Source organism: Callospermophilus lateralis, chromosome 1 (genome assembly GCF_048772815.1).
Source record: "Callospermophilus lateralis isolate mCalLat2 chromosome 1, mCalLat2.hap1, whole genome shotgun sequence".
Lineage (NCBI taxonomy): Eukaryota > Metazoa > Chordata > Mammalia > Rodentia > Sciuridae > Callospermophilus > Callospermophilus lateralis.
In genome coordinates this window covers 3,842,734-3,865,040 of record NC_135305.1, presented here as the reverse complement: position 1 = coordinate 3,865,040, position 22,307 = coordinate 3,842,734, and the positions used below count along the sequence as shown (strand labels likewise).

Genomic DNA, 22,307 nt, shown 5'->3' with positions numbered 1-22,307 from the left:
GGCATCATCAGAGTGTTCTACTACAGGATTCTGAGTTGTCACATACGACACTCTATAAATAATTCTGTTTCTCTTTTTCTTTCAGGAATCATTAAGAGCCATCAGATACGAAATCTCTCCAGATAAAAAATATGCACTTTTTTCATATAACGTGGAACAAGTGAGTACCTCCCTTTTCTGTCTACAAAAAAAAAAAATCCGCATCTCTGTTCTGATGCCTCATTAATTATATTTCCTTGAACCTTACTCTTCCTGAGTTTTGAGTCCTGAAATCGTCTGTGGTCCTGGGGTAGTGTCATACTGCCACCTAGGAGAGACGGAAGGTACAGAAACTTCCATCACTTAGGAGCCGTCTCTCAGGACTTCTTGGGGGGATGGCCTCTACCCAAAGGTCCACCTCTCCTTACTGGGCACCCTGGGCACCCTTCCTGCATTATCTGAAACCATGCCCTTCACCCTGACAACAGAGGGCGCTTCCATCCCCCTACACACCACGTGCATTGCCTCCTGGTGCCCGTGCTCTGGTGAGAGCGGCGCTGTTGCTCTCATTTTATAGAAACGCTGTCCTCAGCACTGTGTATCCACATCTCTTCAGATTCTGCCAGAATTCTCTGTGAATCCCACCCTGGGCTCGAGAAGCAGCCTAAAGCTCCCGGAGCCTGGGTCTTTTTTCCTTCTTTCCCTCCCTCCTTCTTCCTCCTCTTTTCTCTCCCAACTTTGTTCCTCCAAATGTAGTTTTTAAATCTGACTTGACGGCTCTATTACTTATTGGGTGTTTCAGATTTACCCCTCCAAGTGCAGATGTTTTCAGTTCCATGTCCAGTTTGTTTATTTATTTTTACTTTCTAGAACGTCTGTTATCTATACGAGTCTGGATAGAGAAATAAAAACTGGGCATCTTGATCTGTTTGGGTGCAGTTGGTGAACCTGACACCCTCCAGGACCGTGGCTAGCTTTGGGACGCCGTGTCTCCTGTGCTCACCCTCAGCTGGCTCTGGGTGTGGAGTGCCTGGGCATCGCGTCCTGGCATCCCTAGATCATGCCTGTGTCATGTGCTTCACCTCCCTTGGAAACCCCCCAAACCGTCACTGTACACCCAGTAAGGGACGGCTTCAGCAGAAGGACCCTCCTTTGGCTGCCTATAACTAGACAGTCGCTTAGTCACCAGAGGACCGAACAGTGGGACCCGAAACCTTGTGAGGTAATGAACATCCTGCTCCCAGGCTGGTTCCTTGCACTTTAAGAATTTGGGAAAAGCACAGTTGTCGAGTAGCTTTGAGAAAGAGTGAGCCCAAGCACAGATTTCCATTTTCTAGGCTGAGATACTTGCCTGCAGTGTGGAAAAATGATCCAAACCATGTTTTCATTGTTGTGGTCCAGACTTACAGTTGGCAGAGTGTGTTGCTTTCCAATGTCCTCTTCTCAAAAAATCATTGCTGCCCCAAAGAGCTGTTTCCTAAGTGAATTTGTTTTGTTCTTTTGTAGATAAAAAGTCTTATCATTTCATAATGTACAGAATCTGGAGGATTCTCTTGAAACTCTGCTAGATGTTGGGGGAACACTAACTTTTATCTTGAAAACCATCCTAACTATTAATAGGTAAAAATTGCCTTGAAATAAACTTATTTAATTAGAACATCATGTTCCTTCATGCTGAGGGATATTTGACAAACACAGTTTCCAAAACTCTTTGGGGGAAGAAAAAAAAAAAGGAATTTTAAAATGCAATATTTTAGATCATTTTAAAATATTAATGCATTTGGTGATTTTCTAAAAGGAAAGAGAGATTATATGTGGAAAATATTTTTCCTTTAGAGAGTAAGAATAAAAAGCCCCTGAACATTGTGAAGAATCTCCCGCAGAGTTTAAAGGCGTGAATGTGGGTCTGTTCTGTGGCCGGTGGAGCTTTATTCTGTTCCAAACAGCTTTTCCCCAAATCTCGTCTAAATCGAAGCCCAGCTGATGGCCTGGTCATTGAGTCGGAGGAATGGTTGGCGTGGGACGGATCTGTCCAGCTCTCTGCTGCTGCACAGCCAACCTCCCACCCACAATGGCTGACGCACACAGCATCAGTATCGCCTGGCCTCTGTGGGTCAGGATCTGGGTCAGCTTAGCGGCTCCTCTGACTCAGAGGCTTTCACAGGACTGCAGGGGTCCGCTGGGTAAGGAGCCGCCTCCAAGCCCCCTGTCCCCTCACGAACAGGACTCAGCTCCTCCTGCACTGTGGGCTCCTGGCCCCAGAAGCCTCTTCAGAGGACAGCCCCAGACATGGCTGCATCGGAGCAGCGAGCCATGTCACCAGGGTGGATGTCACAGATTCAAGGACCTAATGTCAGATGTGGCATCCCCACGTGTTCTGTGGGTCAGAAACCAGTCCCAGGTCAGCCCACTCACAAGGCAGCAAGACCAGGGTGGGGGACCCTGAGTCGTCTCAGATGTGGCCTCCCCCACCACCAGAGTCCTCGCAGGAGGGCCTGTCCTCGCGTTTGCCGGTGCCTAACTGTCCTGCGTCTGCTCGAAGGACGTGCTCTGTGCGTGGAGACTGTGATGAGCCCCTTTCTTTCTCACGTGGCCCTAGAGTTCCAAGAAGTGAGAGAAGCAGGTGGTGAGCACAGCCAGGCCTTGAGAGAGCGCTGGGCAGGAGGCGGAGACACCAGTCCCCTTGCTTCTTGGTGACACTTAGCTGGCCGGGGCCAGACAACTGCAGCCTGTCTATCAGAGAAGTGGAGATAATAGGCCATTCCATTGTGACTCAGGGGCATCGTGAGAGCCAGTGGGGACAATCAACTGTCTGAGTTTTGTACACATTCAATAAATAACGTGAGAAGATTCCCAGCCCAGGTCTTGATAAGCAGTGTTTTCTCCATACTGTCATCTTATGGCCATTATACACCCAAGCTGAGCAAAGATCCTACCTAAACCACAGAATATGCAGTGCTACAGGATTTCTTAGGAGCCCACAGAAAAACTTATTTTAAAAATTTTTTTTAAAGAGAGAGAGAGAGAGAGAGAGAGAATTTTTTTAATATTTATTTTTTAGTTTTCGGCGGACACAACATCTTTGTTGGTATGTGGTGCTGAGGATCGAACCCGGGCCGCACGCATGCCAGGCGAGCGTGCTACCGTGTGAGCCCCATCCCCAGCCCCAAGAAAAACTTATGTCATTGTGTGCTAATTACTTTCAGAATCTCAAGTTCAGCCATAAACGTATGTAGATATATTTCCTTTAGTGTACTAGTACATTTTCAAAGGGTTGTTTAGGTTGTATATGGAAAGGAAGGTTCCCCAGGGTGTGGTCTTATGTTCTGTCTGTCTCCCGGTCACTCAGCGTGACAGCCCCCCACAGCCTCCTCCTGAGAGGGCAGCTTCTAGTTGCTCTCCTCTTCCTGGATAGAGCCTCCTGCTCAGTGCTGAGTCGAGATGGCAGGAGCTCCCCATGAAGGAGCCTGAAGCCGTCCCCACGGGACAGACGGCCACTCTCCCTGCACTTGTGGGGACTGTCGGATTCATGATTCACGTAGAGTTGGAAATGCCCACAGGACGGTCCTGTCGGTGCACGTGTGGCAAAGTAGCCCATCTGGGCGTCACGGTCTCGCGTGCCCCTGCTCATGGGGTTGCTGTGTATCTGTGAGAGGAGACGTTCAGAGACACTGAGACTTACCACCCAATGCAGGCTGTCAGCTCTAGCCGGGTGTTTGCACTGACGTGCGACCGTGCCCAGTTAGTGGCCCAGCTCTGCAGACGTGCACCCCTCTGCAGAGTGGAGGCCCTGTGATGTGGCTCTCGTGCTGACTGCCTCCCTCCTCGTTGGAACTGCTGAAGTCTTTCCAGGAGTCACCAAGGAAAGCCTTCTTTGTCCTGTACTGTGGGACGTGTTCACCTGAGCTCTCTGTGTCCCTTTTCGGGGCCCACCTCTAGTGACCAGCTGACTCTCATGTTCGTGCTGGATGACCCTGTGCCCCTCCAGCTGCAGCGGCCATGAAGGGTGGACTCTGAAGCAGTGTGTCCGGCCACTCTGCAGCCGCCCCTGCTGTCCTGCCCGAGCCCGGCAGCGGCTGTGATGGCGGGAACCGAGGACAGCTTTCAGCAACCCTCCCTCTTCCTCCAGAGAAGATGAATCGCCACAGGACCAGGAGCTGTCCCAGCCCCGCCTGGAAGTGCACCGGACCCGTCAGCATTTCTCAGAAGCCCGTTTACGCTGGGATTTGTTTCTGTGCTGTTTCAAGCAGCTCTCCTTAGCTACACTTATCCTAAGGGTTCAGATTGCCTTGCGAGCACGCGACACCTTCCTCTTTAACTATTTGAGGCCACTTACCCGTGACTCTCACCGTGTGAGGTCACTGAAAATGCTCATTAGCTTTTTGACATGGATGGTCTTGTGTCACTCAGAGCTAAGCACTGAGCGTGTGTTTCCCAGCACCGAGGATGTCAAGTAATGCACGCGAGGCCTCGGGGCACCCTTCCAGGGCTGAGTCCGATCAGAAGGCAGGTGACAAAGGGAATGGGCCTGACAGACATCGGCAGGAGAAGGAGCCTCCTCCCGGGTCTGAACTCGGCCAACCGTGGTTGGGCCTTTCTTGTTTTTGAAAGTATAGGTTTTCGGCTTGCTGTTGTTGTTTTTGTTATTGTGCTATTATTTGAACACAAAACTGCTTCAAAACTCTCTTTCTCTCTCTCTCTCTCTCTCTCTCACACACACACACACACACACACACACACACACGGAGTTTTTACTCTGGGGGTGCATTTTATGTATAGCTCTATTCAGGTTTTGGAGCTAAATTTAAAAGCAGAGATGTAGACATAGAAAAAATGTAGCTCAAGCCATGATTCTGTCCTCAACAGTAGCAAGTGTGGAGATACTTCTGTGTGAGTGTGTGTGTGTGTGCCTGTGTAAGTGTGTGCCTGTGTGTGCATGTGTCTGCATGTGTCGGTGTGTGTGTGCCTCTTTGTGTACCTGTGTATGTATGTGTGTGACTATGTGCATGTATGTGTGTATGTGCCTGTGTGTGTGCATGTGTGTCTCTGTGTGCACCTGTGTGTATGCATATGTGTGCCTGTGTATGTGTGCCTGTGTGTGTATATGTGTGTGTGTGCCTGTGTGTGTATGTGTGTGTATGTGTGTCTGTGTGTATGTTGTGTCTCTGTGTGTGTGCCTGTGTGTATGTGTGTGCACCTGTGTGTATGTGTGTGCACCTGTGTATATGCGTATGTGTGCCTGTGTGTGTGTGCCTCTGTGTGTGTGTCTGTATGTGTGTGCCTGTGTGTATGTGTGTGCCTGTGTGTATGTGTGTGCACCTGTGTGTATGTGTGTGCACCTGTGTATATGCGTATGTGTGCCTGTGTGTGTGTGCCTCTGTGTGTGTGTCTGTATGTGTGTGCCTGTGTGTATGTGTGTGCCTGTGTGTGTATGTCTGTATGTGTATGTGCCTGTGTGTGTGTGTGCCTGTGTGTGTGTGCCTGTGTGTGTGTGTCTGTGTGTATGTGTGTGCCTGTGTGTATGTGTGTGCCTGTGTGTGTGTGTACCTGTGTGGGTGTGTGCCTGGTGGGGGCAGCATTCCCAGAAGAGGCTGGAGGCAAAGAAGTGGCTGCTAAGCTGAGGACAGGTACTGGGACATGAGGGACAGTCCCGCAAGTGGCTGCAGAGTGCCTGAAGGCAGCCCGGAGACAGAGAACGGCTGCCGCAGCGTCCCACGGCAGGCAGTGATAATGAATGGCAATATAGTGATGATTCTTAAAGACCCCGGCTCACGGAGGGGCTCTGGGTAATCAGAATCAACAGTGATGTCTGTGTAATTGGTAGCAAAAGAAATGAAGAAATGTAAATGAGTGGAGCAGTGCCACTGAGCGACCCAGGCCGAGAGCACAGAGTGCATTAATGGCTCTTATTATGAATGGCCCTCACTGTAATGTAGTCAGGGAAAAAAGGACTCAGATTCCTCCTGAAAGATTTGTTCTTGGGTTCCAATTTAGCAGTCCATGATTGCGGGCGCGCTCGTTAACAGCAATTATATGCAGAGACTCAAAGCTGATTAATATGGACCAAGCCACCGAGGCCTGCGAGCCAACAATTAGAGCTTAGAGACTCACTGTGCGCCATTATCTCTGCTTTGCGGCTGAGCATTTTTGTGCTACTGAAAACTATAAAGACGAGTAACTGGTGAGTCAGGACCAGCTCCTGGGAAGAGAATGACTTAACCGGCGTTGAGTCAAGATGCCTCCTAGGGCGTCGCCAGCGAGATCGCGTGCGTGCCCATCTTGGTGCCGTGAACCAGACCACTATTTCCAGAGGCAGGCGAGGAGGTGCTTTTGCTTTGCTCCTAGCCAACTAAAATGGTCTTGGGGTTGCAGATACATGCTCCAAAGCGTGGTTTCAGAAGCTAACCGAGTCCCACTCTTGTCCTGAGTGTGCTCCATGGGAGGAAGCGGTGCCCCTTGCCACCGGTCCCCCTGCGTCCTGGCGGGGCCTTGCAATCCTGCAGTTTTAGCAGACCACATGGCATCTATGTTGTGGTGGCGTCCTCTCCCCACACCACTGGGTTTTGTGTTGTGGAGTGCCTGTTAGGCTCGGAGTCCACCAGTGGGTACCGGAGCTCTCAGCATTGGCCGCAGGCTGCACGTGGCAAGGCACGGAACCCCGTCGCCTGGCAGGTTCTTCTGGTGCAGCTGCTGCGGTGGTATTTTGGGCCAAGTCCATAGCTCTGGGCTTTGAATCTGTAGAAATTAATGAGCATGAGTGATGAGTTGCTAAAGTCCTAAATTGTGTGCCTCCCTGGGCCCAGCAGCGCCCTCTCCCACAGGTACCACGGGGTTTGTGCTTGCAGGGCCCCCCCCCCCCGAGTGTACGTGGTGTGTGCGTGCGTGGGTGCAAAGGGACTCTCAACAGTTTCCCTGGGGGGGGGCGGGGAGGGGCTTGCAGTGCCCTTCTCTCTGCAGTCTGCTGTGTCCTGGGGCAGCATCATGCTGAAGAGGGGCTCTGGGTAAAGAGGAGGGAGCCAGGCCGGTGGCTTGCTGCCTTCCTGGCCCAGCCTGGCACCTCAGCTGTGAGAGGGTCTGAGTTATTTTGGACGGCCCTGCCAGCTACCAGGGATAACCAGTTACCAGGAGATGAAAAGCCTCTTGGTTTCTTCATATGAGAATGGAGAAGGGTAAAGGTTCTGGGGTTCCCGAGTGGAGCTGGCAGATACCCACCCCACTAACAGCTTCTTAGATGGGGAAAGAAGAATTGGTGAAACCAGCCAGTACTTCCATCTGCGAAATGTGACGGCAAGTGGCCTTACTTGCCTGTCCCTCCCCTGCGTTACCGGATGGTTCTGACAACCTCCGAGCCCAGGGGGCGTCCTGAGAGCCAGGGAGAGCCGCTCTTGGCAGACTCCGCTGGGTTGTCATGACTTGGATGCCAGTGGCACCCTCTGCTGACACTCACCAGGACCCTGGAGGGGCGACAGCGAGCCCCTGAGTGACAGGGAGCAGCGGGGAGGGAGAAGACAGGCCGGCAGGTGCCAACATATCCCAGGTGTTTAGATGTCACAGTGAAGGTTCGTGACGTGGAACCCAGAAAGGGATAGAAAAATAAGAAGAGCAGGGCAGCTGATTCTGAAGCCGGAGAAGCCCGTGGGGACCAGTGGGCACACTACGGAGTCCAGCGGCCAGCAGGAGGCTCAACACCTGGTCCATGCTGGAGCAAGACCCTGGACAGACAGCACTTTCCAAACTGAGCCCTTGTTGGCCTCTGAGTTTCCCAGGTTAGCAGGGGGTTTCTTGTGCATTGAGGGGTGGTCAGTGGTGGCCCAGCCTGCCTCTCTGGTGACTTCTCTCGCACGCACACTAAACCTTCACTCACTGACTGTGGTCAGTTTCCTCCCAGCTGAGGCCGAGGTCTTCTTTCCTGGGGAAGGTAGAGAACCCTGGCAGGGTCAGCTCTGCCTGTGGGGCGCCGTGTGGGTGAGGTTACTTTGTGAACAGGGGAGTTGCTTGCTGGTGGCTTGCTGGCTATGCCTGGGGACACGGACGTGTGGCTTGTGTCTGCCCCTCCCCTGATGTGGAGCCACCTGTCCCTGACAGCACCTTTGCCCCCTTCATGTCCCCAGTCTCATGCATTACGGTCTCAGGGCTCTGTGGGAAACCATGCACTGGACATCTTCATGAGCTGCCTGGTTGGGAGCATGTCCTGGGTGTTCACGGAGGACAGAGGACGGGGCTTGGGACAGGGAGGGCTAGGAGGAGAAGGCCTGGGACACAGGAGAGTACAGTGATGGCTGGTGGAGCCCTGGGAACAGAGGGAACCAGGCCACAGGGCCACGAAGACATGGTGAACATGTCGCCCTTGCTTGTTTACACTGTCTCTGTGAGCAGAGGGTAGGGAGGTCAGAAATAAGCTGACTTACAGGACTCCCATGGTGGGCTGTTTGTCTGACCACCAGTTCTCCAGCTCGGCAGCCTCTACCTGGAGCTTCCAAAATATGCAATCTCACCACCTTGAAAGAAAGCGGGACCCAGGAGCCCTCCCACCCAGCCCTCCTGTCCCTTCCTGTCCCCTCCCTGCTCTCTGCCACAGGCTGAGCTCAGCCTCCCACACGCCCAGGGGAGGCCCTACTGTCCCATTCTACAGATGGAAACCCGGGGCTTGGGACAGCACGGGGCTTAGCTAGCACTTGGGGGAGGCTGTGGCTCAAGGTGCCGGGTCCGTGAAGCACCTGCTCTTAGCACTGGGTTGCTGCCCAGGTCAGGGGCATCTGGCCTTGGCCCCACCACCATGTCGAAGCCCTCTCTGGTCTCACCAGCAGTCCCTGGCCTCTGAATTCATGGTGCCCACCCTGCTCAAGTTGGCCTCTTGGCAGAACTGAAGCTGCTGGCCACCCATGTCCTGGTGGGCTGCTCCCCTCCCCTGGTCAGTTAGGGTCCATCCTGAGCTCAGACTTGGGTGGCTTTCCCAGAGCCCTGCGTGGGGTGGCCTTCCCAGGCCACACGCTGTCCCTGGGCACCTTCAGCGCTGCAGTAACAACACCAGTTGGGGTTGCCCACGGCTGGTAACAGAAGCCCACGGAAGCTTTGGGAAGTGCTGATTCGGCTCAGCCTAAATCCTTCTGGGAGCTGGACGGCCTCACAGTGACTGTACCCTAACTCATCCCTTGGTCCACATGCCCCCCTTCCTTCATCTGACAAAAACACATTAAAAACCACTACCACCTCTATTGGCCAGGACTCGGGTGTGGGCCTGTGTCCACCCACCCAGTCATCCCCACCAGCACTCTGGCCTTTGGAAGGGTCCACTCTCTGCCCCTGTGGCCACCACCCAGTGCTCCCACCCTCACCTGTTGTCTAAGGAGCCACATTCAGCTGTCCGTGGCCACTCTGCCTCAGACACCCTCGCGTCCATGCTTCCTCCAAGTTGCCTTCAGGGTGACATTCTGTGTGACAGCCAGATGACACATTCCTCTGCTTGGCTCCCCTCTCATCTTCCTGCCACTGTCCCTCTCCCTCGCCTCAGGGAGAGTCCATGTGCTGAGGACAGAGTCCACCGCACCCCCCCCTCAGTGTCCTTGCTCCTGTGCCCTCTGCCAGGAGACTGTCCTCCACCACCGACTCCTTCCCCAGCCCCCTCCTGGCCCCCAGCAGGACCCTTCCCTGACGGCAGGTGCGAGTGCGCTGCCCGCCAGCTCCGCAGGGTCCTCTGCAGACAGTTTTCTCCTTGCCACTGATGCATCTCCGCCCCGCGACTTTAAGACCCTGAAGGTGCCTCACTTGGGCCAACCCATAAGGGGTCCTCCAGAACACAGGCACCCGTGGTGCCACTGCCCAGGGGCTGCTAGGGGCCCTCTGGGCTGGCAGCGTTTGTGGGGAAGGAGCGTTTGCCTCACTTGTTCAGGAGCCTGCAGTGGCCACAGGTCCAGCTCCGTGACTTGAGTTCCTTGATAGCTGCCCCTCGGAGAGGTCTGTCCTGTTGGGGGTGTGGTGCCACACTGAGGCTGTTGGCCACTGCTCATGGGCTGTGGTCCCCATCCTACAAGTCCCCTGGACTGGCATGCTTTCATGCCACAGGTACAGAATTTAGGTTCATTCTCCTTTTTTAAGGTCTATCCAATTCTTTGAGTTTTGAGACCTGCATGGACTTGTGTACCGCAGCCACACGTCGGGGACTGAGCAGGAACCCCTGGGTGGCCCCTTCCCAGGCAGGCACTCCTCCACCCGCCCCTGGCACCCCCAGCCTCACTTCCGTCTCTGTATCTGCCTTTTCTAGACTGTCCTCAAGTGGCCCAAGTGGCATCTTACCTCTCAGACTAGCTTCGCGGTAGACAGTCTCTGTGTCCAAACCGAGGAGAATCCCAGGCCCCTTCCACATCTCCCTGGCTCTCGGCTGAGGCCTCTCAAGGCTTTTCCTGAAGGAAGGTCCTTGTTGTCTTGGTGAAACACAGAACACGGGCGAGACACGAGGGGTTTCGTCCTTGGCTTCAGTGTCAGAATCCGGCTGGCCTCCGAGTGCTGCACCCTCTCCACAGCCACAGAATGCCTGTCCCCAGAAAAGGCACTCGGGAAGAACCAGAAAGGTGGGTGGAGGGAGCCTCAGCAGGGCAGGGCCCTCTGCACAGCATCCCAGGTCCAGAGACCAGGACTCAGCAGGGCAGGGCCCTCTGCACAGCATCCCAGGTCCAGAGGCCAGGACTCAGCAGGGCAGGGCCCTCTGCACAGCATCCCAGGTCCAGAGGCCAGGACTCAGCACCGCTGACGTGGTTGTCGGTGGGGAGAAGACGACCAGAGATGTGCTGGGCGCAGGAGAGGGGACAGCAGAGACGTCCCGGGCCCAGGAGAGGGGACAGCAGAGACGTCCCGGGCGCAGGAGAGGGGACAGCGGAGACGCCCCGGGCGCAGGAGAGGGGACAGCAGAGACGTCCCGGGCCCAGGAGAGGGGACAGCAGAGACGTCCCGGGCGCAGGAGAGGGGACAGCGGAGACGCCCCGGGCGCAGGAGAGGGGACAGCAGAGACGTCCCGGGCCCAGGAGAGGGGACAGCAGAGACGCCCCGGGCCCAGGAGAGGGAACAGCAGAGACGCCCCGGGCGCAGGAGAGGGGACAGCAGAGACGCCCCGGGCCCAGGAGAGGGGACAGCAGAGACGTCCCGGGCGCAGGAGAGGGGACAGCAGAGACGTCCCGGGCGCAGGAGAGGGGACAGCGGAGACGCCCCGGGCCCAGGAGAGGGGACAGCAGAGACGTCCCGGGCGCAGGAGAGGGGACAGCAGAGACGTCCCGGGCGCAGGAGAGGGGACAGCAGAGACGCCCCGGGGCCAGGAGAGGGGACAGCAGAGACGCCCCGGGGCCAGGAGAGGGGACAGCAGAGACGCCCCGGGGCCAGGAGAGGGGACAGCAGAGACGCCCCGGGCCCAGGAGAGGGGACAGCAGAGACGCCCCGGGGCCAGGAGAGGGGACAGCAGAGACGCCCCGGGGCCAGGAGAGGGGACAGCAGAGACGCCCCGGGCCCAGGAGAGGGGACAGCAGAGACGTCCCGGGCCCAGGAGAGGGGACAGCAGAGACGTCCCCGGGCCCAGGAGAGGGGACAGCAGAGACGTCCCGGGCCCAGGAGAGGAGACAGCAGAGACGTCCCGGGCGCAGGAGAGGGGACAGCAGAGACGTCCCGGGGCCAGGAGAGGGGACAGCAGAGACGCCCCGGGGCCAGGAGAGGGGACAGCAGAGACGTCCCGGGGCCAGGAGAGGGGACAGCGGAGACGCCCCGGGCCCAGGAGAGGGGACAGCAGAGACGTCCCGGGCGCAGGAGAGGGGACAGCAGAGACGTCCCGGGGCCAGGAGAGGGGACAGCAGAGACGCCCCGGGCCCAGGAGAGGGGACAGCAGAGACGCCCCGGGGCCAGGAGAGGGGACAGCAGAGACGCCCCGGGGCCAGGAGAGGGGACAGCAGAGACGCCCCGGGCCCAGGAGAGGGGACAGCAGAGACGCCCCGGGGCCAGGAGAGGGGACAGCAGAGACGCCCCGGGCCCAGGAGAGGGGACAGCAGAGACGCCCCGGGGCCAGGAGAGGGGACAGCAGAGACGCCCCGGGGCCAGGAGAGGGGACAGCAGAGACGTCCCGGGCGCAGGAGAGGGGACAGCAGAGACGTCCCCGGGGCCAGGAGAGGGGACAGCAGAGACGCCCCGGGGCCAGGAGAGGGGACAGCAGAGACGTCCCGGGGCAGGAGAGGGGAGAGCAGAGACGTCCCGGGCCCAGGAGAGGGGACAGCAGAGACGTCCCGGGCCCAGGAGAGGGGACAGCAGAGACGTCCCGGGGCCCAGGAGAGGGGACAGCAGAGACGCCCCGGGGCCCAGGAGAGGGGACAGCAGAGACGTCCCGGGCCCAGGAGAGGGGACAGCGGAGACGCCCCGGGCCCAGGAGAGGGGACAGCAGAGACGTCCCGGGCGCAGGAGAGGGGACAGCAGAGACGTCCCGGGGCCAGGAGAGGGGACAGCAGAGACGCCCCGGGCCCAGGAGAGGGGACAGCAGAGACGTCCCGGGGCCCAGGAGAGGGGACAGCAGAGACGTCCCGGGGCCCAGGAGAGGGGACAGCAGAGACGTCCCGGGGCCAGGAGAGGGGACAGCAGAGACGTCCCGGGCCAGGAGAGGGGACAGCAGAGACGTCCCGGGGCCAGGAGAGGGGACAGCAGAGACGCCCGGGGCCAGGAGAGGGGACAGCAGAGACGTCCCGGGGCCAGGAGAGGGGACAGCGGAGACGCCCCGGGCCCAGGAGAGGGGACAGCAGAGACGCCCCGGGCCCAGGAGAGGGGACAGCGGAGACGCCCCGGGCCAGGAGAGGGGACAGCAGAGACGCCCCGGGCCCAGGAGAGGGGACAGCAGAGACGTCCCGGGGCCAGGAGAGGGGACAGCAGAGACGTCCCGGGGCCAGGAGAGGGGACAGCAGAGACGTCCCGGGGCCAGGAGAGGGGACAGCAGAGACGTCCCGGGGCCAGGAGAGGGGACAGCAGAGACGTCCCGGGGCCAGGAGAGGGGACAGCAGAGACGTCCCGGGGCCAGGAGAGGGGACAGCAGAGACGTCCCGGGGCCAGGAGAGGGGACAGCAGAGACGCCCCGGGGCCAGGAGAGGGGACAGCAGAGACGTCCCGGGGCCAGGAGAGGGGACAGCGGAGACGCCCCGGGCCCAGGAGAGGGGACAGCAGAGACGCCCCGGGCCCAGGAGAGGGGACAGCGGAGACGCCCCGGGGCCAGGAGAGGGGACAGCAGAGACGTCCCGGGCCCAGGAGAGGGGACAGCAGAGACGCCCCGGGCCCAGGAGAGGGGACAGCGGAGACGCCCCGGGCCCAGGAGAGGGGACAGCAGAGACGTCCCCGGGCCCAGGAGAGGGGACAGCAGAGACGTCCCGGGCGCAGGAGAGGGGACAGCAGAGACGTCCCGGGGCCAGGAGAGGGGACAGCAGAGACGCCCCGGGCCAGGAGAGGGGACAGCAGAGACGTCCCGGGGCCAGGAGAGGGGACAGCAGAGACGCCCCGGGGCCAGGAGAGGGGACAGCAGAGACGCCCGGGGCCAGGAGAGGGGACAGCAGAGACACCCCGGGGCCAGGAGAGGGGACAGCAGAGACGCCCCGGGGCCAGGAGAGGGGACAGCAGAGACGCCCCGGGGCCAGGAGAGGGGACAGCAGAGACGCCCCGGGGCCAGGAGAGGGGACAGCAGAGACGCCCCGGGGCCAGGAGAGGGGACAGCAGAGACGCCCCGGGCCCAGGAGAGGGGACAGCGGAGACGCCCCGGGCCCAGGAGAGGGGACAGCAGAGACGTCCCGGGCGCAGGAGAGGGGACAGCAGAGACGTCCCGGGCCAGGAGAGGGGACAGCAGAGACGCCCCGGGGCCAGGAGAGGGGACAGCAGAGACGCCCCGGGCCCAGGAGAGGGGACAGCGGAGACGCCCCGGGCCCAGGAGAGGGGACAGCAGAGACGCCCCGGGCCCAGGAGAGGGGACAGCAGAGACGCCCCGGGGCCAGGAGAGGGGACAGCGGAGACGCCCCGGGCCCAGGAGAGGGGACAGCAGAGACGCCCCGGGCCCAGGAGAGGGGACAGCAGAGACGCCCCGGGGCCAGGAGAGGGGACAGCAGAGACGCCCCGGGCCCAGGAGAGGGGACAGCGGAGACGCCCCGGGCCCAGGAGAGGGGACAGCAGAGACGCCCCGGGCCCAGGAGAGGGGACAGCAGAGACGCCCGGGGCCAGGAGAGGGGACAGCAGAGACGCCCCGGGCCCAGGAGAGGGGACAGCGGAGACGCCCCGGGCCCAGGAGAGGGGACAGCAGAGACGTCCCGGGCGCAGGAGAGGGGACAGCAGAGACGCCCGGGGCCAGGAGAGGGGACAGCAGAGACGCCCCGGGCCCAGGAGAGGGGACAGCGGAGACGCCCCGGGCCCAGGAGAGGGGACAGCAGAGACGCCCCGGGCCCAGGAGAGGGGACAGCAGAGACGCCCCGGGCCAGGAGAGGGGACAGCGGAGACGCCCCGGGCCAAGGAGAGGGGACAGCAGAGACGCCCCGGGCCCAGGAGAGGGGACAGCAGAGACGCCCCGGGGCCAGGAGAGGGGACAGCAGAGACGCCCCGGGCCCAGGAGAGGGGACAGCGGAGACGCCCCGGGCCCAGGAGAGGGGACAGCAGAGACGCCCCGGGCCCAGGAGAGGGGACAGCAGAGACGCCCCGGGGCCAGGAGAGGGGACAGCAGAGACGCCCCGGGCCAGGAGAGGGGACAGCGGAGACGCCCCGGGCCCAGGAGAGGGGGACAGCAGAGACGTCCCGGGCGCAGGAGAGGGGACAGCAGAGACGCCCCGGGGCCAGGAGAGGGGACAGCAGAGACGCCCCGGGGCCAGGAGAGGGGACAGCAGAGACGCCCCGGGCCCAGGAGAGGGGACAGCGGAGACGCCCGGGCCCAGGAGAGGGGACAGCAGAGACGTCCCGGGCGCAGGAGAGGGGACAGCAGAGACGTCCCGGGGCCAGGAGAGGGGACAGCAGAGACGCCCCGGGGCCAGGAGAGGGGACAGCAGAGACGCCCCGGGCCCAGGAGAGGGGACAGCGGAGACGCCCCGGGCCCAGGAGAGGGGACAGCAGAGACGTCCCCGGGCCCAGGAGAGGGGACAGCAGAGACGTCCCGGGCGCAGGAGAGGGGACAGCAGAGACGTCCCGGGGCCAGGAGAGGGGACAGCAGAGACGCCCCGGGGCCAGGAGAGGGGACAGCAGAGACGTCCCGGGGCCAGGGAGAGGGGACAGCAGAGACGCCCCGGGGCCAGGAGAGGGGACAGCAGAGACGCCCCGGGGCCAGGAGAGGGGACAGCAGAGACGCCCCGGGGCCAGGAGAGGGGACAGCAGAGACGCCCCGGGGCCAGGAGAGGGGACAGCAGAGACGCCCCGGGGCCAGGAGAGGGGACAGCAGAGACGCCCCGGGGCCAGGAGAGGGGACAGCAGAGACGCCCCGGGCCCAGGAGAGGGGACAGCGGAGACGCCCCGGGCCCAGGAGAGGGGACAGCAGAGACGTCCCCGGGCCCAGGAGAGGGGACAGCAGAGACGTCCCGGGCGCAGGAGAGGGGACAGCAGAGACGTCCCGGGGCCAGGAGAGGGGACAGCAGAGACGTCCCGGGGCCAGGAGAGGGCACAGCGGAGACGTCCCCGGGCCCAGGAGAGGGGACAGCGGAGACGCCCCGGGCCCAGGAGAGGGGACAGCGGAGACGTCCCCGGGGCCAGGAGAGGGGACAGCGGAGACGCCCCGGGCCCAGGAGAGGGGACAGCGGAGACGCCCCGGGCCCAGGAGAGGGGACAGCGGAGACGCCCCGGGCCCAGGAGAGGGGACAGCAGAGACGCCCCGGGCCCAGGAGAGGGGACAGCAGACATGTCCCGGGCCCAGGAGAGGGGACAGCAGAGACGCCCCGGGGCCAGGAGAGGGGACAGCAGAGACGTCCCCGGGGCCAGGAGAGGGGACAGCAGAGACGCCCCGGGCCCAGGAGAGGGGACAGCGGAGACGCCCCGGGCCCAGGAGAGGGGACAGCAGAGACGTCCCCGGGGCCAGGAGAGGGGACAGCAGAGACGCCCCGGGCCCAGGAGAGGGGACAGCGGAGACGCCCCGGGCCCAGGAGAGGGGACAGCAGAGACGTCCCGGGCGCAGGAGAGGGGACAGCAGAGACGTCCCGGGGCCAGGAGAGGGGACAGCAGAGACGCCCCGGGCCCAGGAGAGGGGACAGCGGAGACGCCCCGGGCCCAGGAGAGGGGACAGCAGAGACGCCCCGGGCCCAGGAGAGGGGACAGCAGACATGTCCCGGGCCCAGGAGAGGGGACAGCAGAGACGCCCCGGGGCCAGGAGAGGGGACAGCAGAGACGTCCCCGGGGCCAGGAGAGGGGACAGCAGAGACGCCCCGGGCCCAGGAGAGGGGACAGCGGAGACGCCCCGGGCCCAGGAGAGGGGACAGCAGAGACGTCCCCGGGGCCAGGAGAGGGGACAGCAGAGACGCCCCGGGCCCAGGAGAGGGGACAGCGGAGACGCCCCGGGCCCAGGAGAGGGGACAGCAGAGACGTCCCGGGCGCAGGAGAGGGGACAGCAGAGACGTCCCGGGGCCAGGAGAGGGGACAGCAGAGACGCCCCGGGGCCAGGAGAGGGGACAGCAGAGACGTCCCGGGCGCAGGAGAGGGGACAGCAGAGACGTCCCGGGGCCAGGAGAGGGGACAGCAGAGACGTCCCGGGGCCAGGAGAGGGGACAGCAGAGACGTCCCGGGGCCAGGAGAGGGGACAGCAGAGACGCCCCGGGCCCAGGAGAGGGGACAGCAGAGACGCCCCGGGCCCAGGAGAGGGGACAGCAGAGACGTCCCGGGGCCAGGAGAGGGGACAGCAGAGACGTCCCGGGGCCAGGAGAGGGGACAGCAGACATGTCCCGGGGCCAGGAGAGGGGACAGCAGAGACGCCCCGGGGCCAGGAGAGGGGACAGCAGAGACGTCCCGGGCCCAGGAGAGGGGACAGCAGAGACGCCCCGGGCCCAGGAGAGGGGACAGCAGAGACGCCCCGGGCCCAGGAGAGGGGACAGCAGAGACGCCCCGGGGCCAGGAGAGGGGACAGCAGAGACGTCCCGGGGCCAGGAGAGGGGACAGCAGAGACGTCCCGGGGCCAGGAGAGGGGACAGCAGAGACGTCCCGGGGCCAGGAGAGGGGACAGCAGAGACGTCCCGGGGCCAGGAGAGGGGACAGCAGAGACGTCCCGGGCGCAGGAGAGGGGACAGCAGAGACGTCCCGGGGCCAGGAGAGGGGACAGCAGAGACGTCCCGGGGCCAGGAGAGGGGACAGCAGAGACGCCCCGGGCCCAGGAGAGGGGACAGCAGAGACGCCCCGGGCCCAGGAGAGGGGACAGCAGAGACGTCCCGGGGCCAGGAGAGGGGACAGCAGAGACGCCCCGGGGCCAGGAGAGGGGACAGCAGAGACGTCCCGGGCGCAGGAGAGGGGACAGCGGAGACGCCCCGGGCCCAGGAGAGGGGACAGCGGAGACGCCCCGGGGCCAGGAGAGGGGACAGCAGAGACGCCCCGGGCCCAGGAGAGGGGACAGCGGAGACGCCCCGGGGCCAGGAGAGGGGACAGCAGAGACGCCCCGGGCCCAGGAGAGGGGACAGCAGAGACGCCCCGGGGCCAGGAGAGGGGACAGCGGAGACGCCCCGGGCCCAGGAGAGGGGACAGCGGAGACGCCCCGGGCCCAGGAGAGGGGACAGCGGAGACGCCCCGGGGCCAGGAGAGGGGACAGCAGAGACGCCCCGGGGCCAGGAGAGGGGACAGCAGAGACGCCCCGGGCCCAGGAGAGGGGAGAGCAGAGACGTCCCGGGCCCAGGAGAGGGGACAGCAGAGACGCCCCGGGCCCAGGAGAGGGGACAGCGGAGACGCCCCGGGGCCAGGAGAGGGGACAGCGGAGACGCCCCGGGCCCAGGAGAGGGGACAGCGGAGACGCCCCGGGGCCAGGAGAGGGGACAGCGGAGACGCCCCGGGCCCAGGAGAGGGGACAGCAGAGACGCCCCGGGCCCAGGAGAGGGGACAGCAGAGACGCCCCGGGGCCAGGAGAGGGGACAGCGGAGACGCCCCGGGGCCAGGAGAGGGGACAGCAGAGACGCCCCGGGCCCAGGAGAGGGGACAGCGGAGACGTCCCGGGGCCAGGAGAGGGGACAGCGGAGACGTCCCGGGCCCAGGAGAGGGGACAGCAGAGACGTCCCGGGCCCAGGAGAGGGGACAGCGGAGACGCCCCGGGCCCAGGAGAGGGGACAGCGGAGACGCCCCGGGCCCAGGAGAGGGGACAGCGGAGACGCCCCGGGGCCAGGAGAGGGGACAGCGGAGACGCCCCGGGCCCAGGAGAGGGGACAGCGGAGACGCCCCGGGCCCAGGAGAGGGGACAGCGGAGACGCCCCGGGGCCAGGAGAGGGGACAGCGGAGACGCCCCGGGCCCAGGAGAGGGGACAGCAGAGACGCCCCGGGGCCAGGAGAGGGGACAGCGGAGACGCCCCGGGCCCAGGAGAGGGGACTCAGAGACGTCCCGGGCCCAGGAGAGGGGACAGCGGAGACGCCCCGGGGCCAGGAGAGGGGACAGCGGAGACGCCCCGGGCCCAGGAGAGGGGACAGCAGAGACGCCCCGGGGCCAGGAGAGGGGACAGCGGAGACGCCCCGGGCCCAGGAGAGGGGACAGCAGAGACGTCCCGGGCCCAGGAGAGGGGACAGCGGAGACGCCCCGGGGCCAGGAGAGGGGACAGCGGAGACGCCCCGGGCCCAGGAGAGGGGACAGCGGAGACGCCCCGGGCCCAGGAGAGGGGACAGCGGAGACGCCCCGGGGCCAGGAGAGGGGACAGCGGAGACGCCCCGGGCCCAGGAGAGGGGACAGCGGAGACGCCCCGGGGCCAGGAGAGGGGACAGCGGAGACGTCCCGGGGCCAGGAGAGGGGACAGCGGAGACGCCCCGGGGCCAGGAGAGGGGACAGCAGAGACGCCCCGGGGCCAGGAGAGGGGACAGCAGAGACGCCCCGGGGCCAGGAGAGGGGACAGCGGAGACGCCCCGGGCCCAGGAGAGGGGACAGCGGAGACGCCCCGGGCCCAGGAGAGGGGACAGCGGAGACGCCCCGGGGCCAGGAGAGGGGACAGCGGAGACGCCCCGGGCCCAGGAGAGGGGACAGCGGAGACGCCCCGGGGCCAGGAGAGGGGACAGCAGAGACGTCCCGGGCCCAGGAGAGGGGACAGCAGAGACGCCCCGGGCCCAGGAGAGGGGACAGCGGAGACGCCCCGGGCCCAGGAGAGGGGACAGCGGAGACGCCCCGGGGCCAGGAGAGGGGACAGCAGAGACGCCCCGGGGCCAGGAGAGGGGACAGCAGAGACGTCCCGGGCCCAGGAGAGGAGACAGCAGACATGTCCCGGGCCCAGGAGAGGGGACAGCAGAGACGTCCTGCGCCCAGGAGAGGGGACTCAGAGACGAGCTGGCACAGGCTCTCTGTGCAGGGGAGATGATGGTCTGCCCACGGGGAGGGCGCGAGGCCCCTCCTCACAGCGGTGGCAGCCGCGGGTCCTGGTCCTGGCTCCTGGGTGGAGGAGAGGCTTGTTGGAGGAGCTCTGAACGGGGGGACAGAGCCCTGCTCCTGCCTCCCCCACTCCTTCCTTCAGCACCTGTAACGTCGAGCACCAGATGCACACAGGGACAGGGCTCCTGGTGAAGATGCCGAAGCAGGACAGAGCCCAGGCCCCGGAGGCTGGCAGCCACTGCCCCTAGACTTGTGATCTAGGAAAGCCAGCCTGATTGCCTAAGCCTCTGCCACAGGAGTGTGCCCCAAGTGACTTGCCGCTGCTGTGGCCTCCTCCTGGAACTGCTCCCTACCCGTCCAGCTGGTGCTGTCCTCAGGACTAAGGAAGCCTGGGCACACCCTGTAGTCACCTCCTCATTGCTGAGCCCAGGCTCCTCAAGAGCAGCCACTGTTCTCTCTTGGCACCTAAGAGCTGATCAGCAAGTAGCTGTTAGGTGAAGAGAAGAGCGCGTGAAGGCCCAGGAACAAGACAGGGATATGGACAGGCGCAGGAGGGACGTGTCTCAGCAGCTGCGAGTACAAGGCCAGGCTGCCTGCCCGCCCGCCAAGGCGGGCCTGCCTCGGGGGCTCACTGCGGGCAGCTGCCAAGGCTTGAGGCAGAGTCGGCCCAGGGCCCTCACTGAAATCTTTCCCCTCGTGTTTCAGCGAGAAGCAAGCCTCATCCCGGTTTCTCATTATGGAGACTTCTCGCCTGCGTCGTTAGCTTATGACCCACTTCCAGGACTTCATCAGCGGGTTCTCCTCAGCGCCGCAGACTGCACCAGTTTCAGTAATGCCCAGCGCGTAAGAGTGGCTGTGCTGTGGACGCCAAGATCCACAGGCCTCACGGAGTTAATCATTCATGTGTGCCGGTGGACCGGTTCTATGAATTAAATTAAAGTTTAATTGTGATTTTAGATCTCTCTGTGTGTCTGAGGCTACTACGTGCCCCTTGTCTTTGCTGAGTGTGAATCCAACGTGCACTCAGTGACCTGGTGCCTGGGACATCCTCTCCGTAGTGAGTGGGGGCTTATTGCACTGTGACAGGGAGTGTGTCCTCTCAGAGCCCCGACCAGGGACACCGGCTGGATGCCGAAGGCTGCCCCACGTGTCCTTGCCCACGGCTCTTCCTGACCTGCACCGGGGCGTGTGGCCCTCAGTCTGTTGGGTTTGTTGTTGCTGTTGACGTTTAGTTTGTTGTTTTCACTGGACAGTGGGATGGCGGGGTTGAATGGTTTTTTCATCTTTTGGTCTTGTTTGTGATATCTTCTAGGAGTTCTGCTCCGCCCTGGCTTCCCTCCCACTCGTTAGGGTCATTGACTGCGCTGAGGTGGCCGTCTTCAAACGCTCCCTCCTCTCCCTTCCTTTACCGTGCGTTGATCTTAACATATTCCGTGGCTGTAGAATCAGAATTCTGGGACTGAAGGGCAGTTGGCAGGTATCTGACTTACTCTCTGCCAGACTTCTCCAGAAGAGCCCCGAGCTGGCTCTCAGGACACAGCTCATCCTTGCAGACCACCCGTGTGACATGGTTCTGCCAAGCTCCTCTTAACTGTCTAAGCCGCTGCTTGAAAGGTCTCCTGTGCTAGACTTGCTCCACCGTTGCACACAGTGTCCTAGAAGTGTCCTGGGTGATGGGAATGTTCCATAATGGCACCTGGAGACGGGCTGCTCCCCGCTCGTGCCTGCAGAGCACTTGCAGTGGGACTGACGTGATGAGGAACTCGATGTGTGGTTTTGTTTCTTTGTAGTTAACTTAAACTCACATGGCCAAGTGCAGGATGGACAGCTCTTGAGCAACGTGGCGCTCGAGGACCCCCAGGTGCTGAGGATAGCCCTCCCACCTGCACCTCCGGCCGGTCCCCTGCAGCCCAGAACTTGGCTGGAACCTGTCTGGATCCACCCCTGAGCAGCTGGGTCACCTGAAGTGACAGGATTTCCTAGCATCTCTTTAGAACCGTCCCCATCACAGCGTTCAGATGTGTTCCGAGCCGAAGGCTCTCGCTGGGCCCACACTAGAAGTGGAGAGCTAAGCTTGGCAGAGGCACCTCCATCTGCTAACGAGGCCGGCACCACCGTGACGCATGCCCAACGAGCTCTTCTGTTACCATGTTTACCGACTCATGCCGCGTCTCAGGCCGGGTGAAGAAGGAAGGTGCCAGCGTCAGTGCACCCTTGGACGACACCCAGGACGTGCACGATGGCTCTGCACTGGGCCTCGTGGGGTGGCAGAGGAGGCGACCCTGCACCAGGAAGCAGAAAAGCCAGTGTGTGAGCCGCGCCCTCCTGGAGGGCTGCAGCATCCGCCATTGGCAGTGAGGTCAGAGACCAGAGATGCAGGGACAGGGCCACCAAGACCACTGGGGGAGTGGCAGCCAGTGACTAGGAACCGAGGGGCAGCTGGCTCCCTGTGGCTCCGCCCTGGGCCTGGTGAGTGTTAATGGCAGGAGGTTTGGGGCCTGGGAGGTTAGGATCCGCTGAGGGGCGAGCTCTGCCCAGGCCCTGGGGACTGGTGACTGCTTGGCAGTGGTGGTGGTGGCTGTCGTGAGGACAATGATAGCGACCACCACAGTGACAGGGACGCCGATGACAGCCCTGCTGACTGCAGTGCTGACAAGGCCCAGGTGACGTGGAGGCGAAGATGGTGACGAGCAGAGGACACTGTCACCCACCCCGTGAGCCTCTCTGTGAAAGAGCAAGGTGACCTGGAGTCTGGAAGGAGGCGGACAGGGGACATGGGCACCACCCCGCGGGGCTGGACGGGGCGGTCAGGATGAGGGCTTTGCTC

General features: G+C 62.7%; 1 protein-coding gene across 1 annotated transcript in view; it reads left to right on the top strand.

Annotated features, from left to right (window-relative positions):
* Dpp6 (dipeptidyl peptidase like 6) overlaps positions 1–22,307 on the top strand; it is a 618,489-nt gene that overhangs the window by 382,165 nt on the left and 214,017 nt on the right. The window contains exon 5 of the mRNA XM_076831376.2: positions 86–160. Within this exon, the coding sequence (XP_076687491.2) occupies positions 86–160 (75 nt within the window). The remainder of the gene's footprint in view (positions 1–85; positions 161–22,307) is intronic.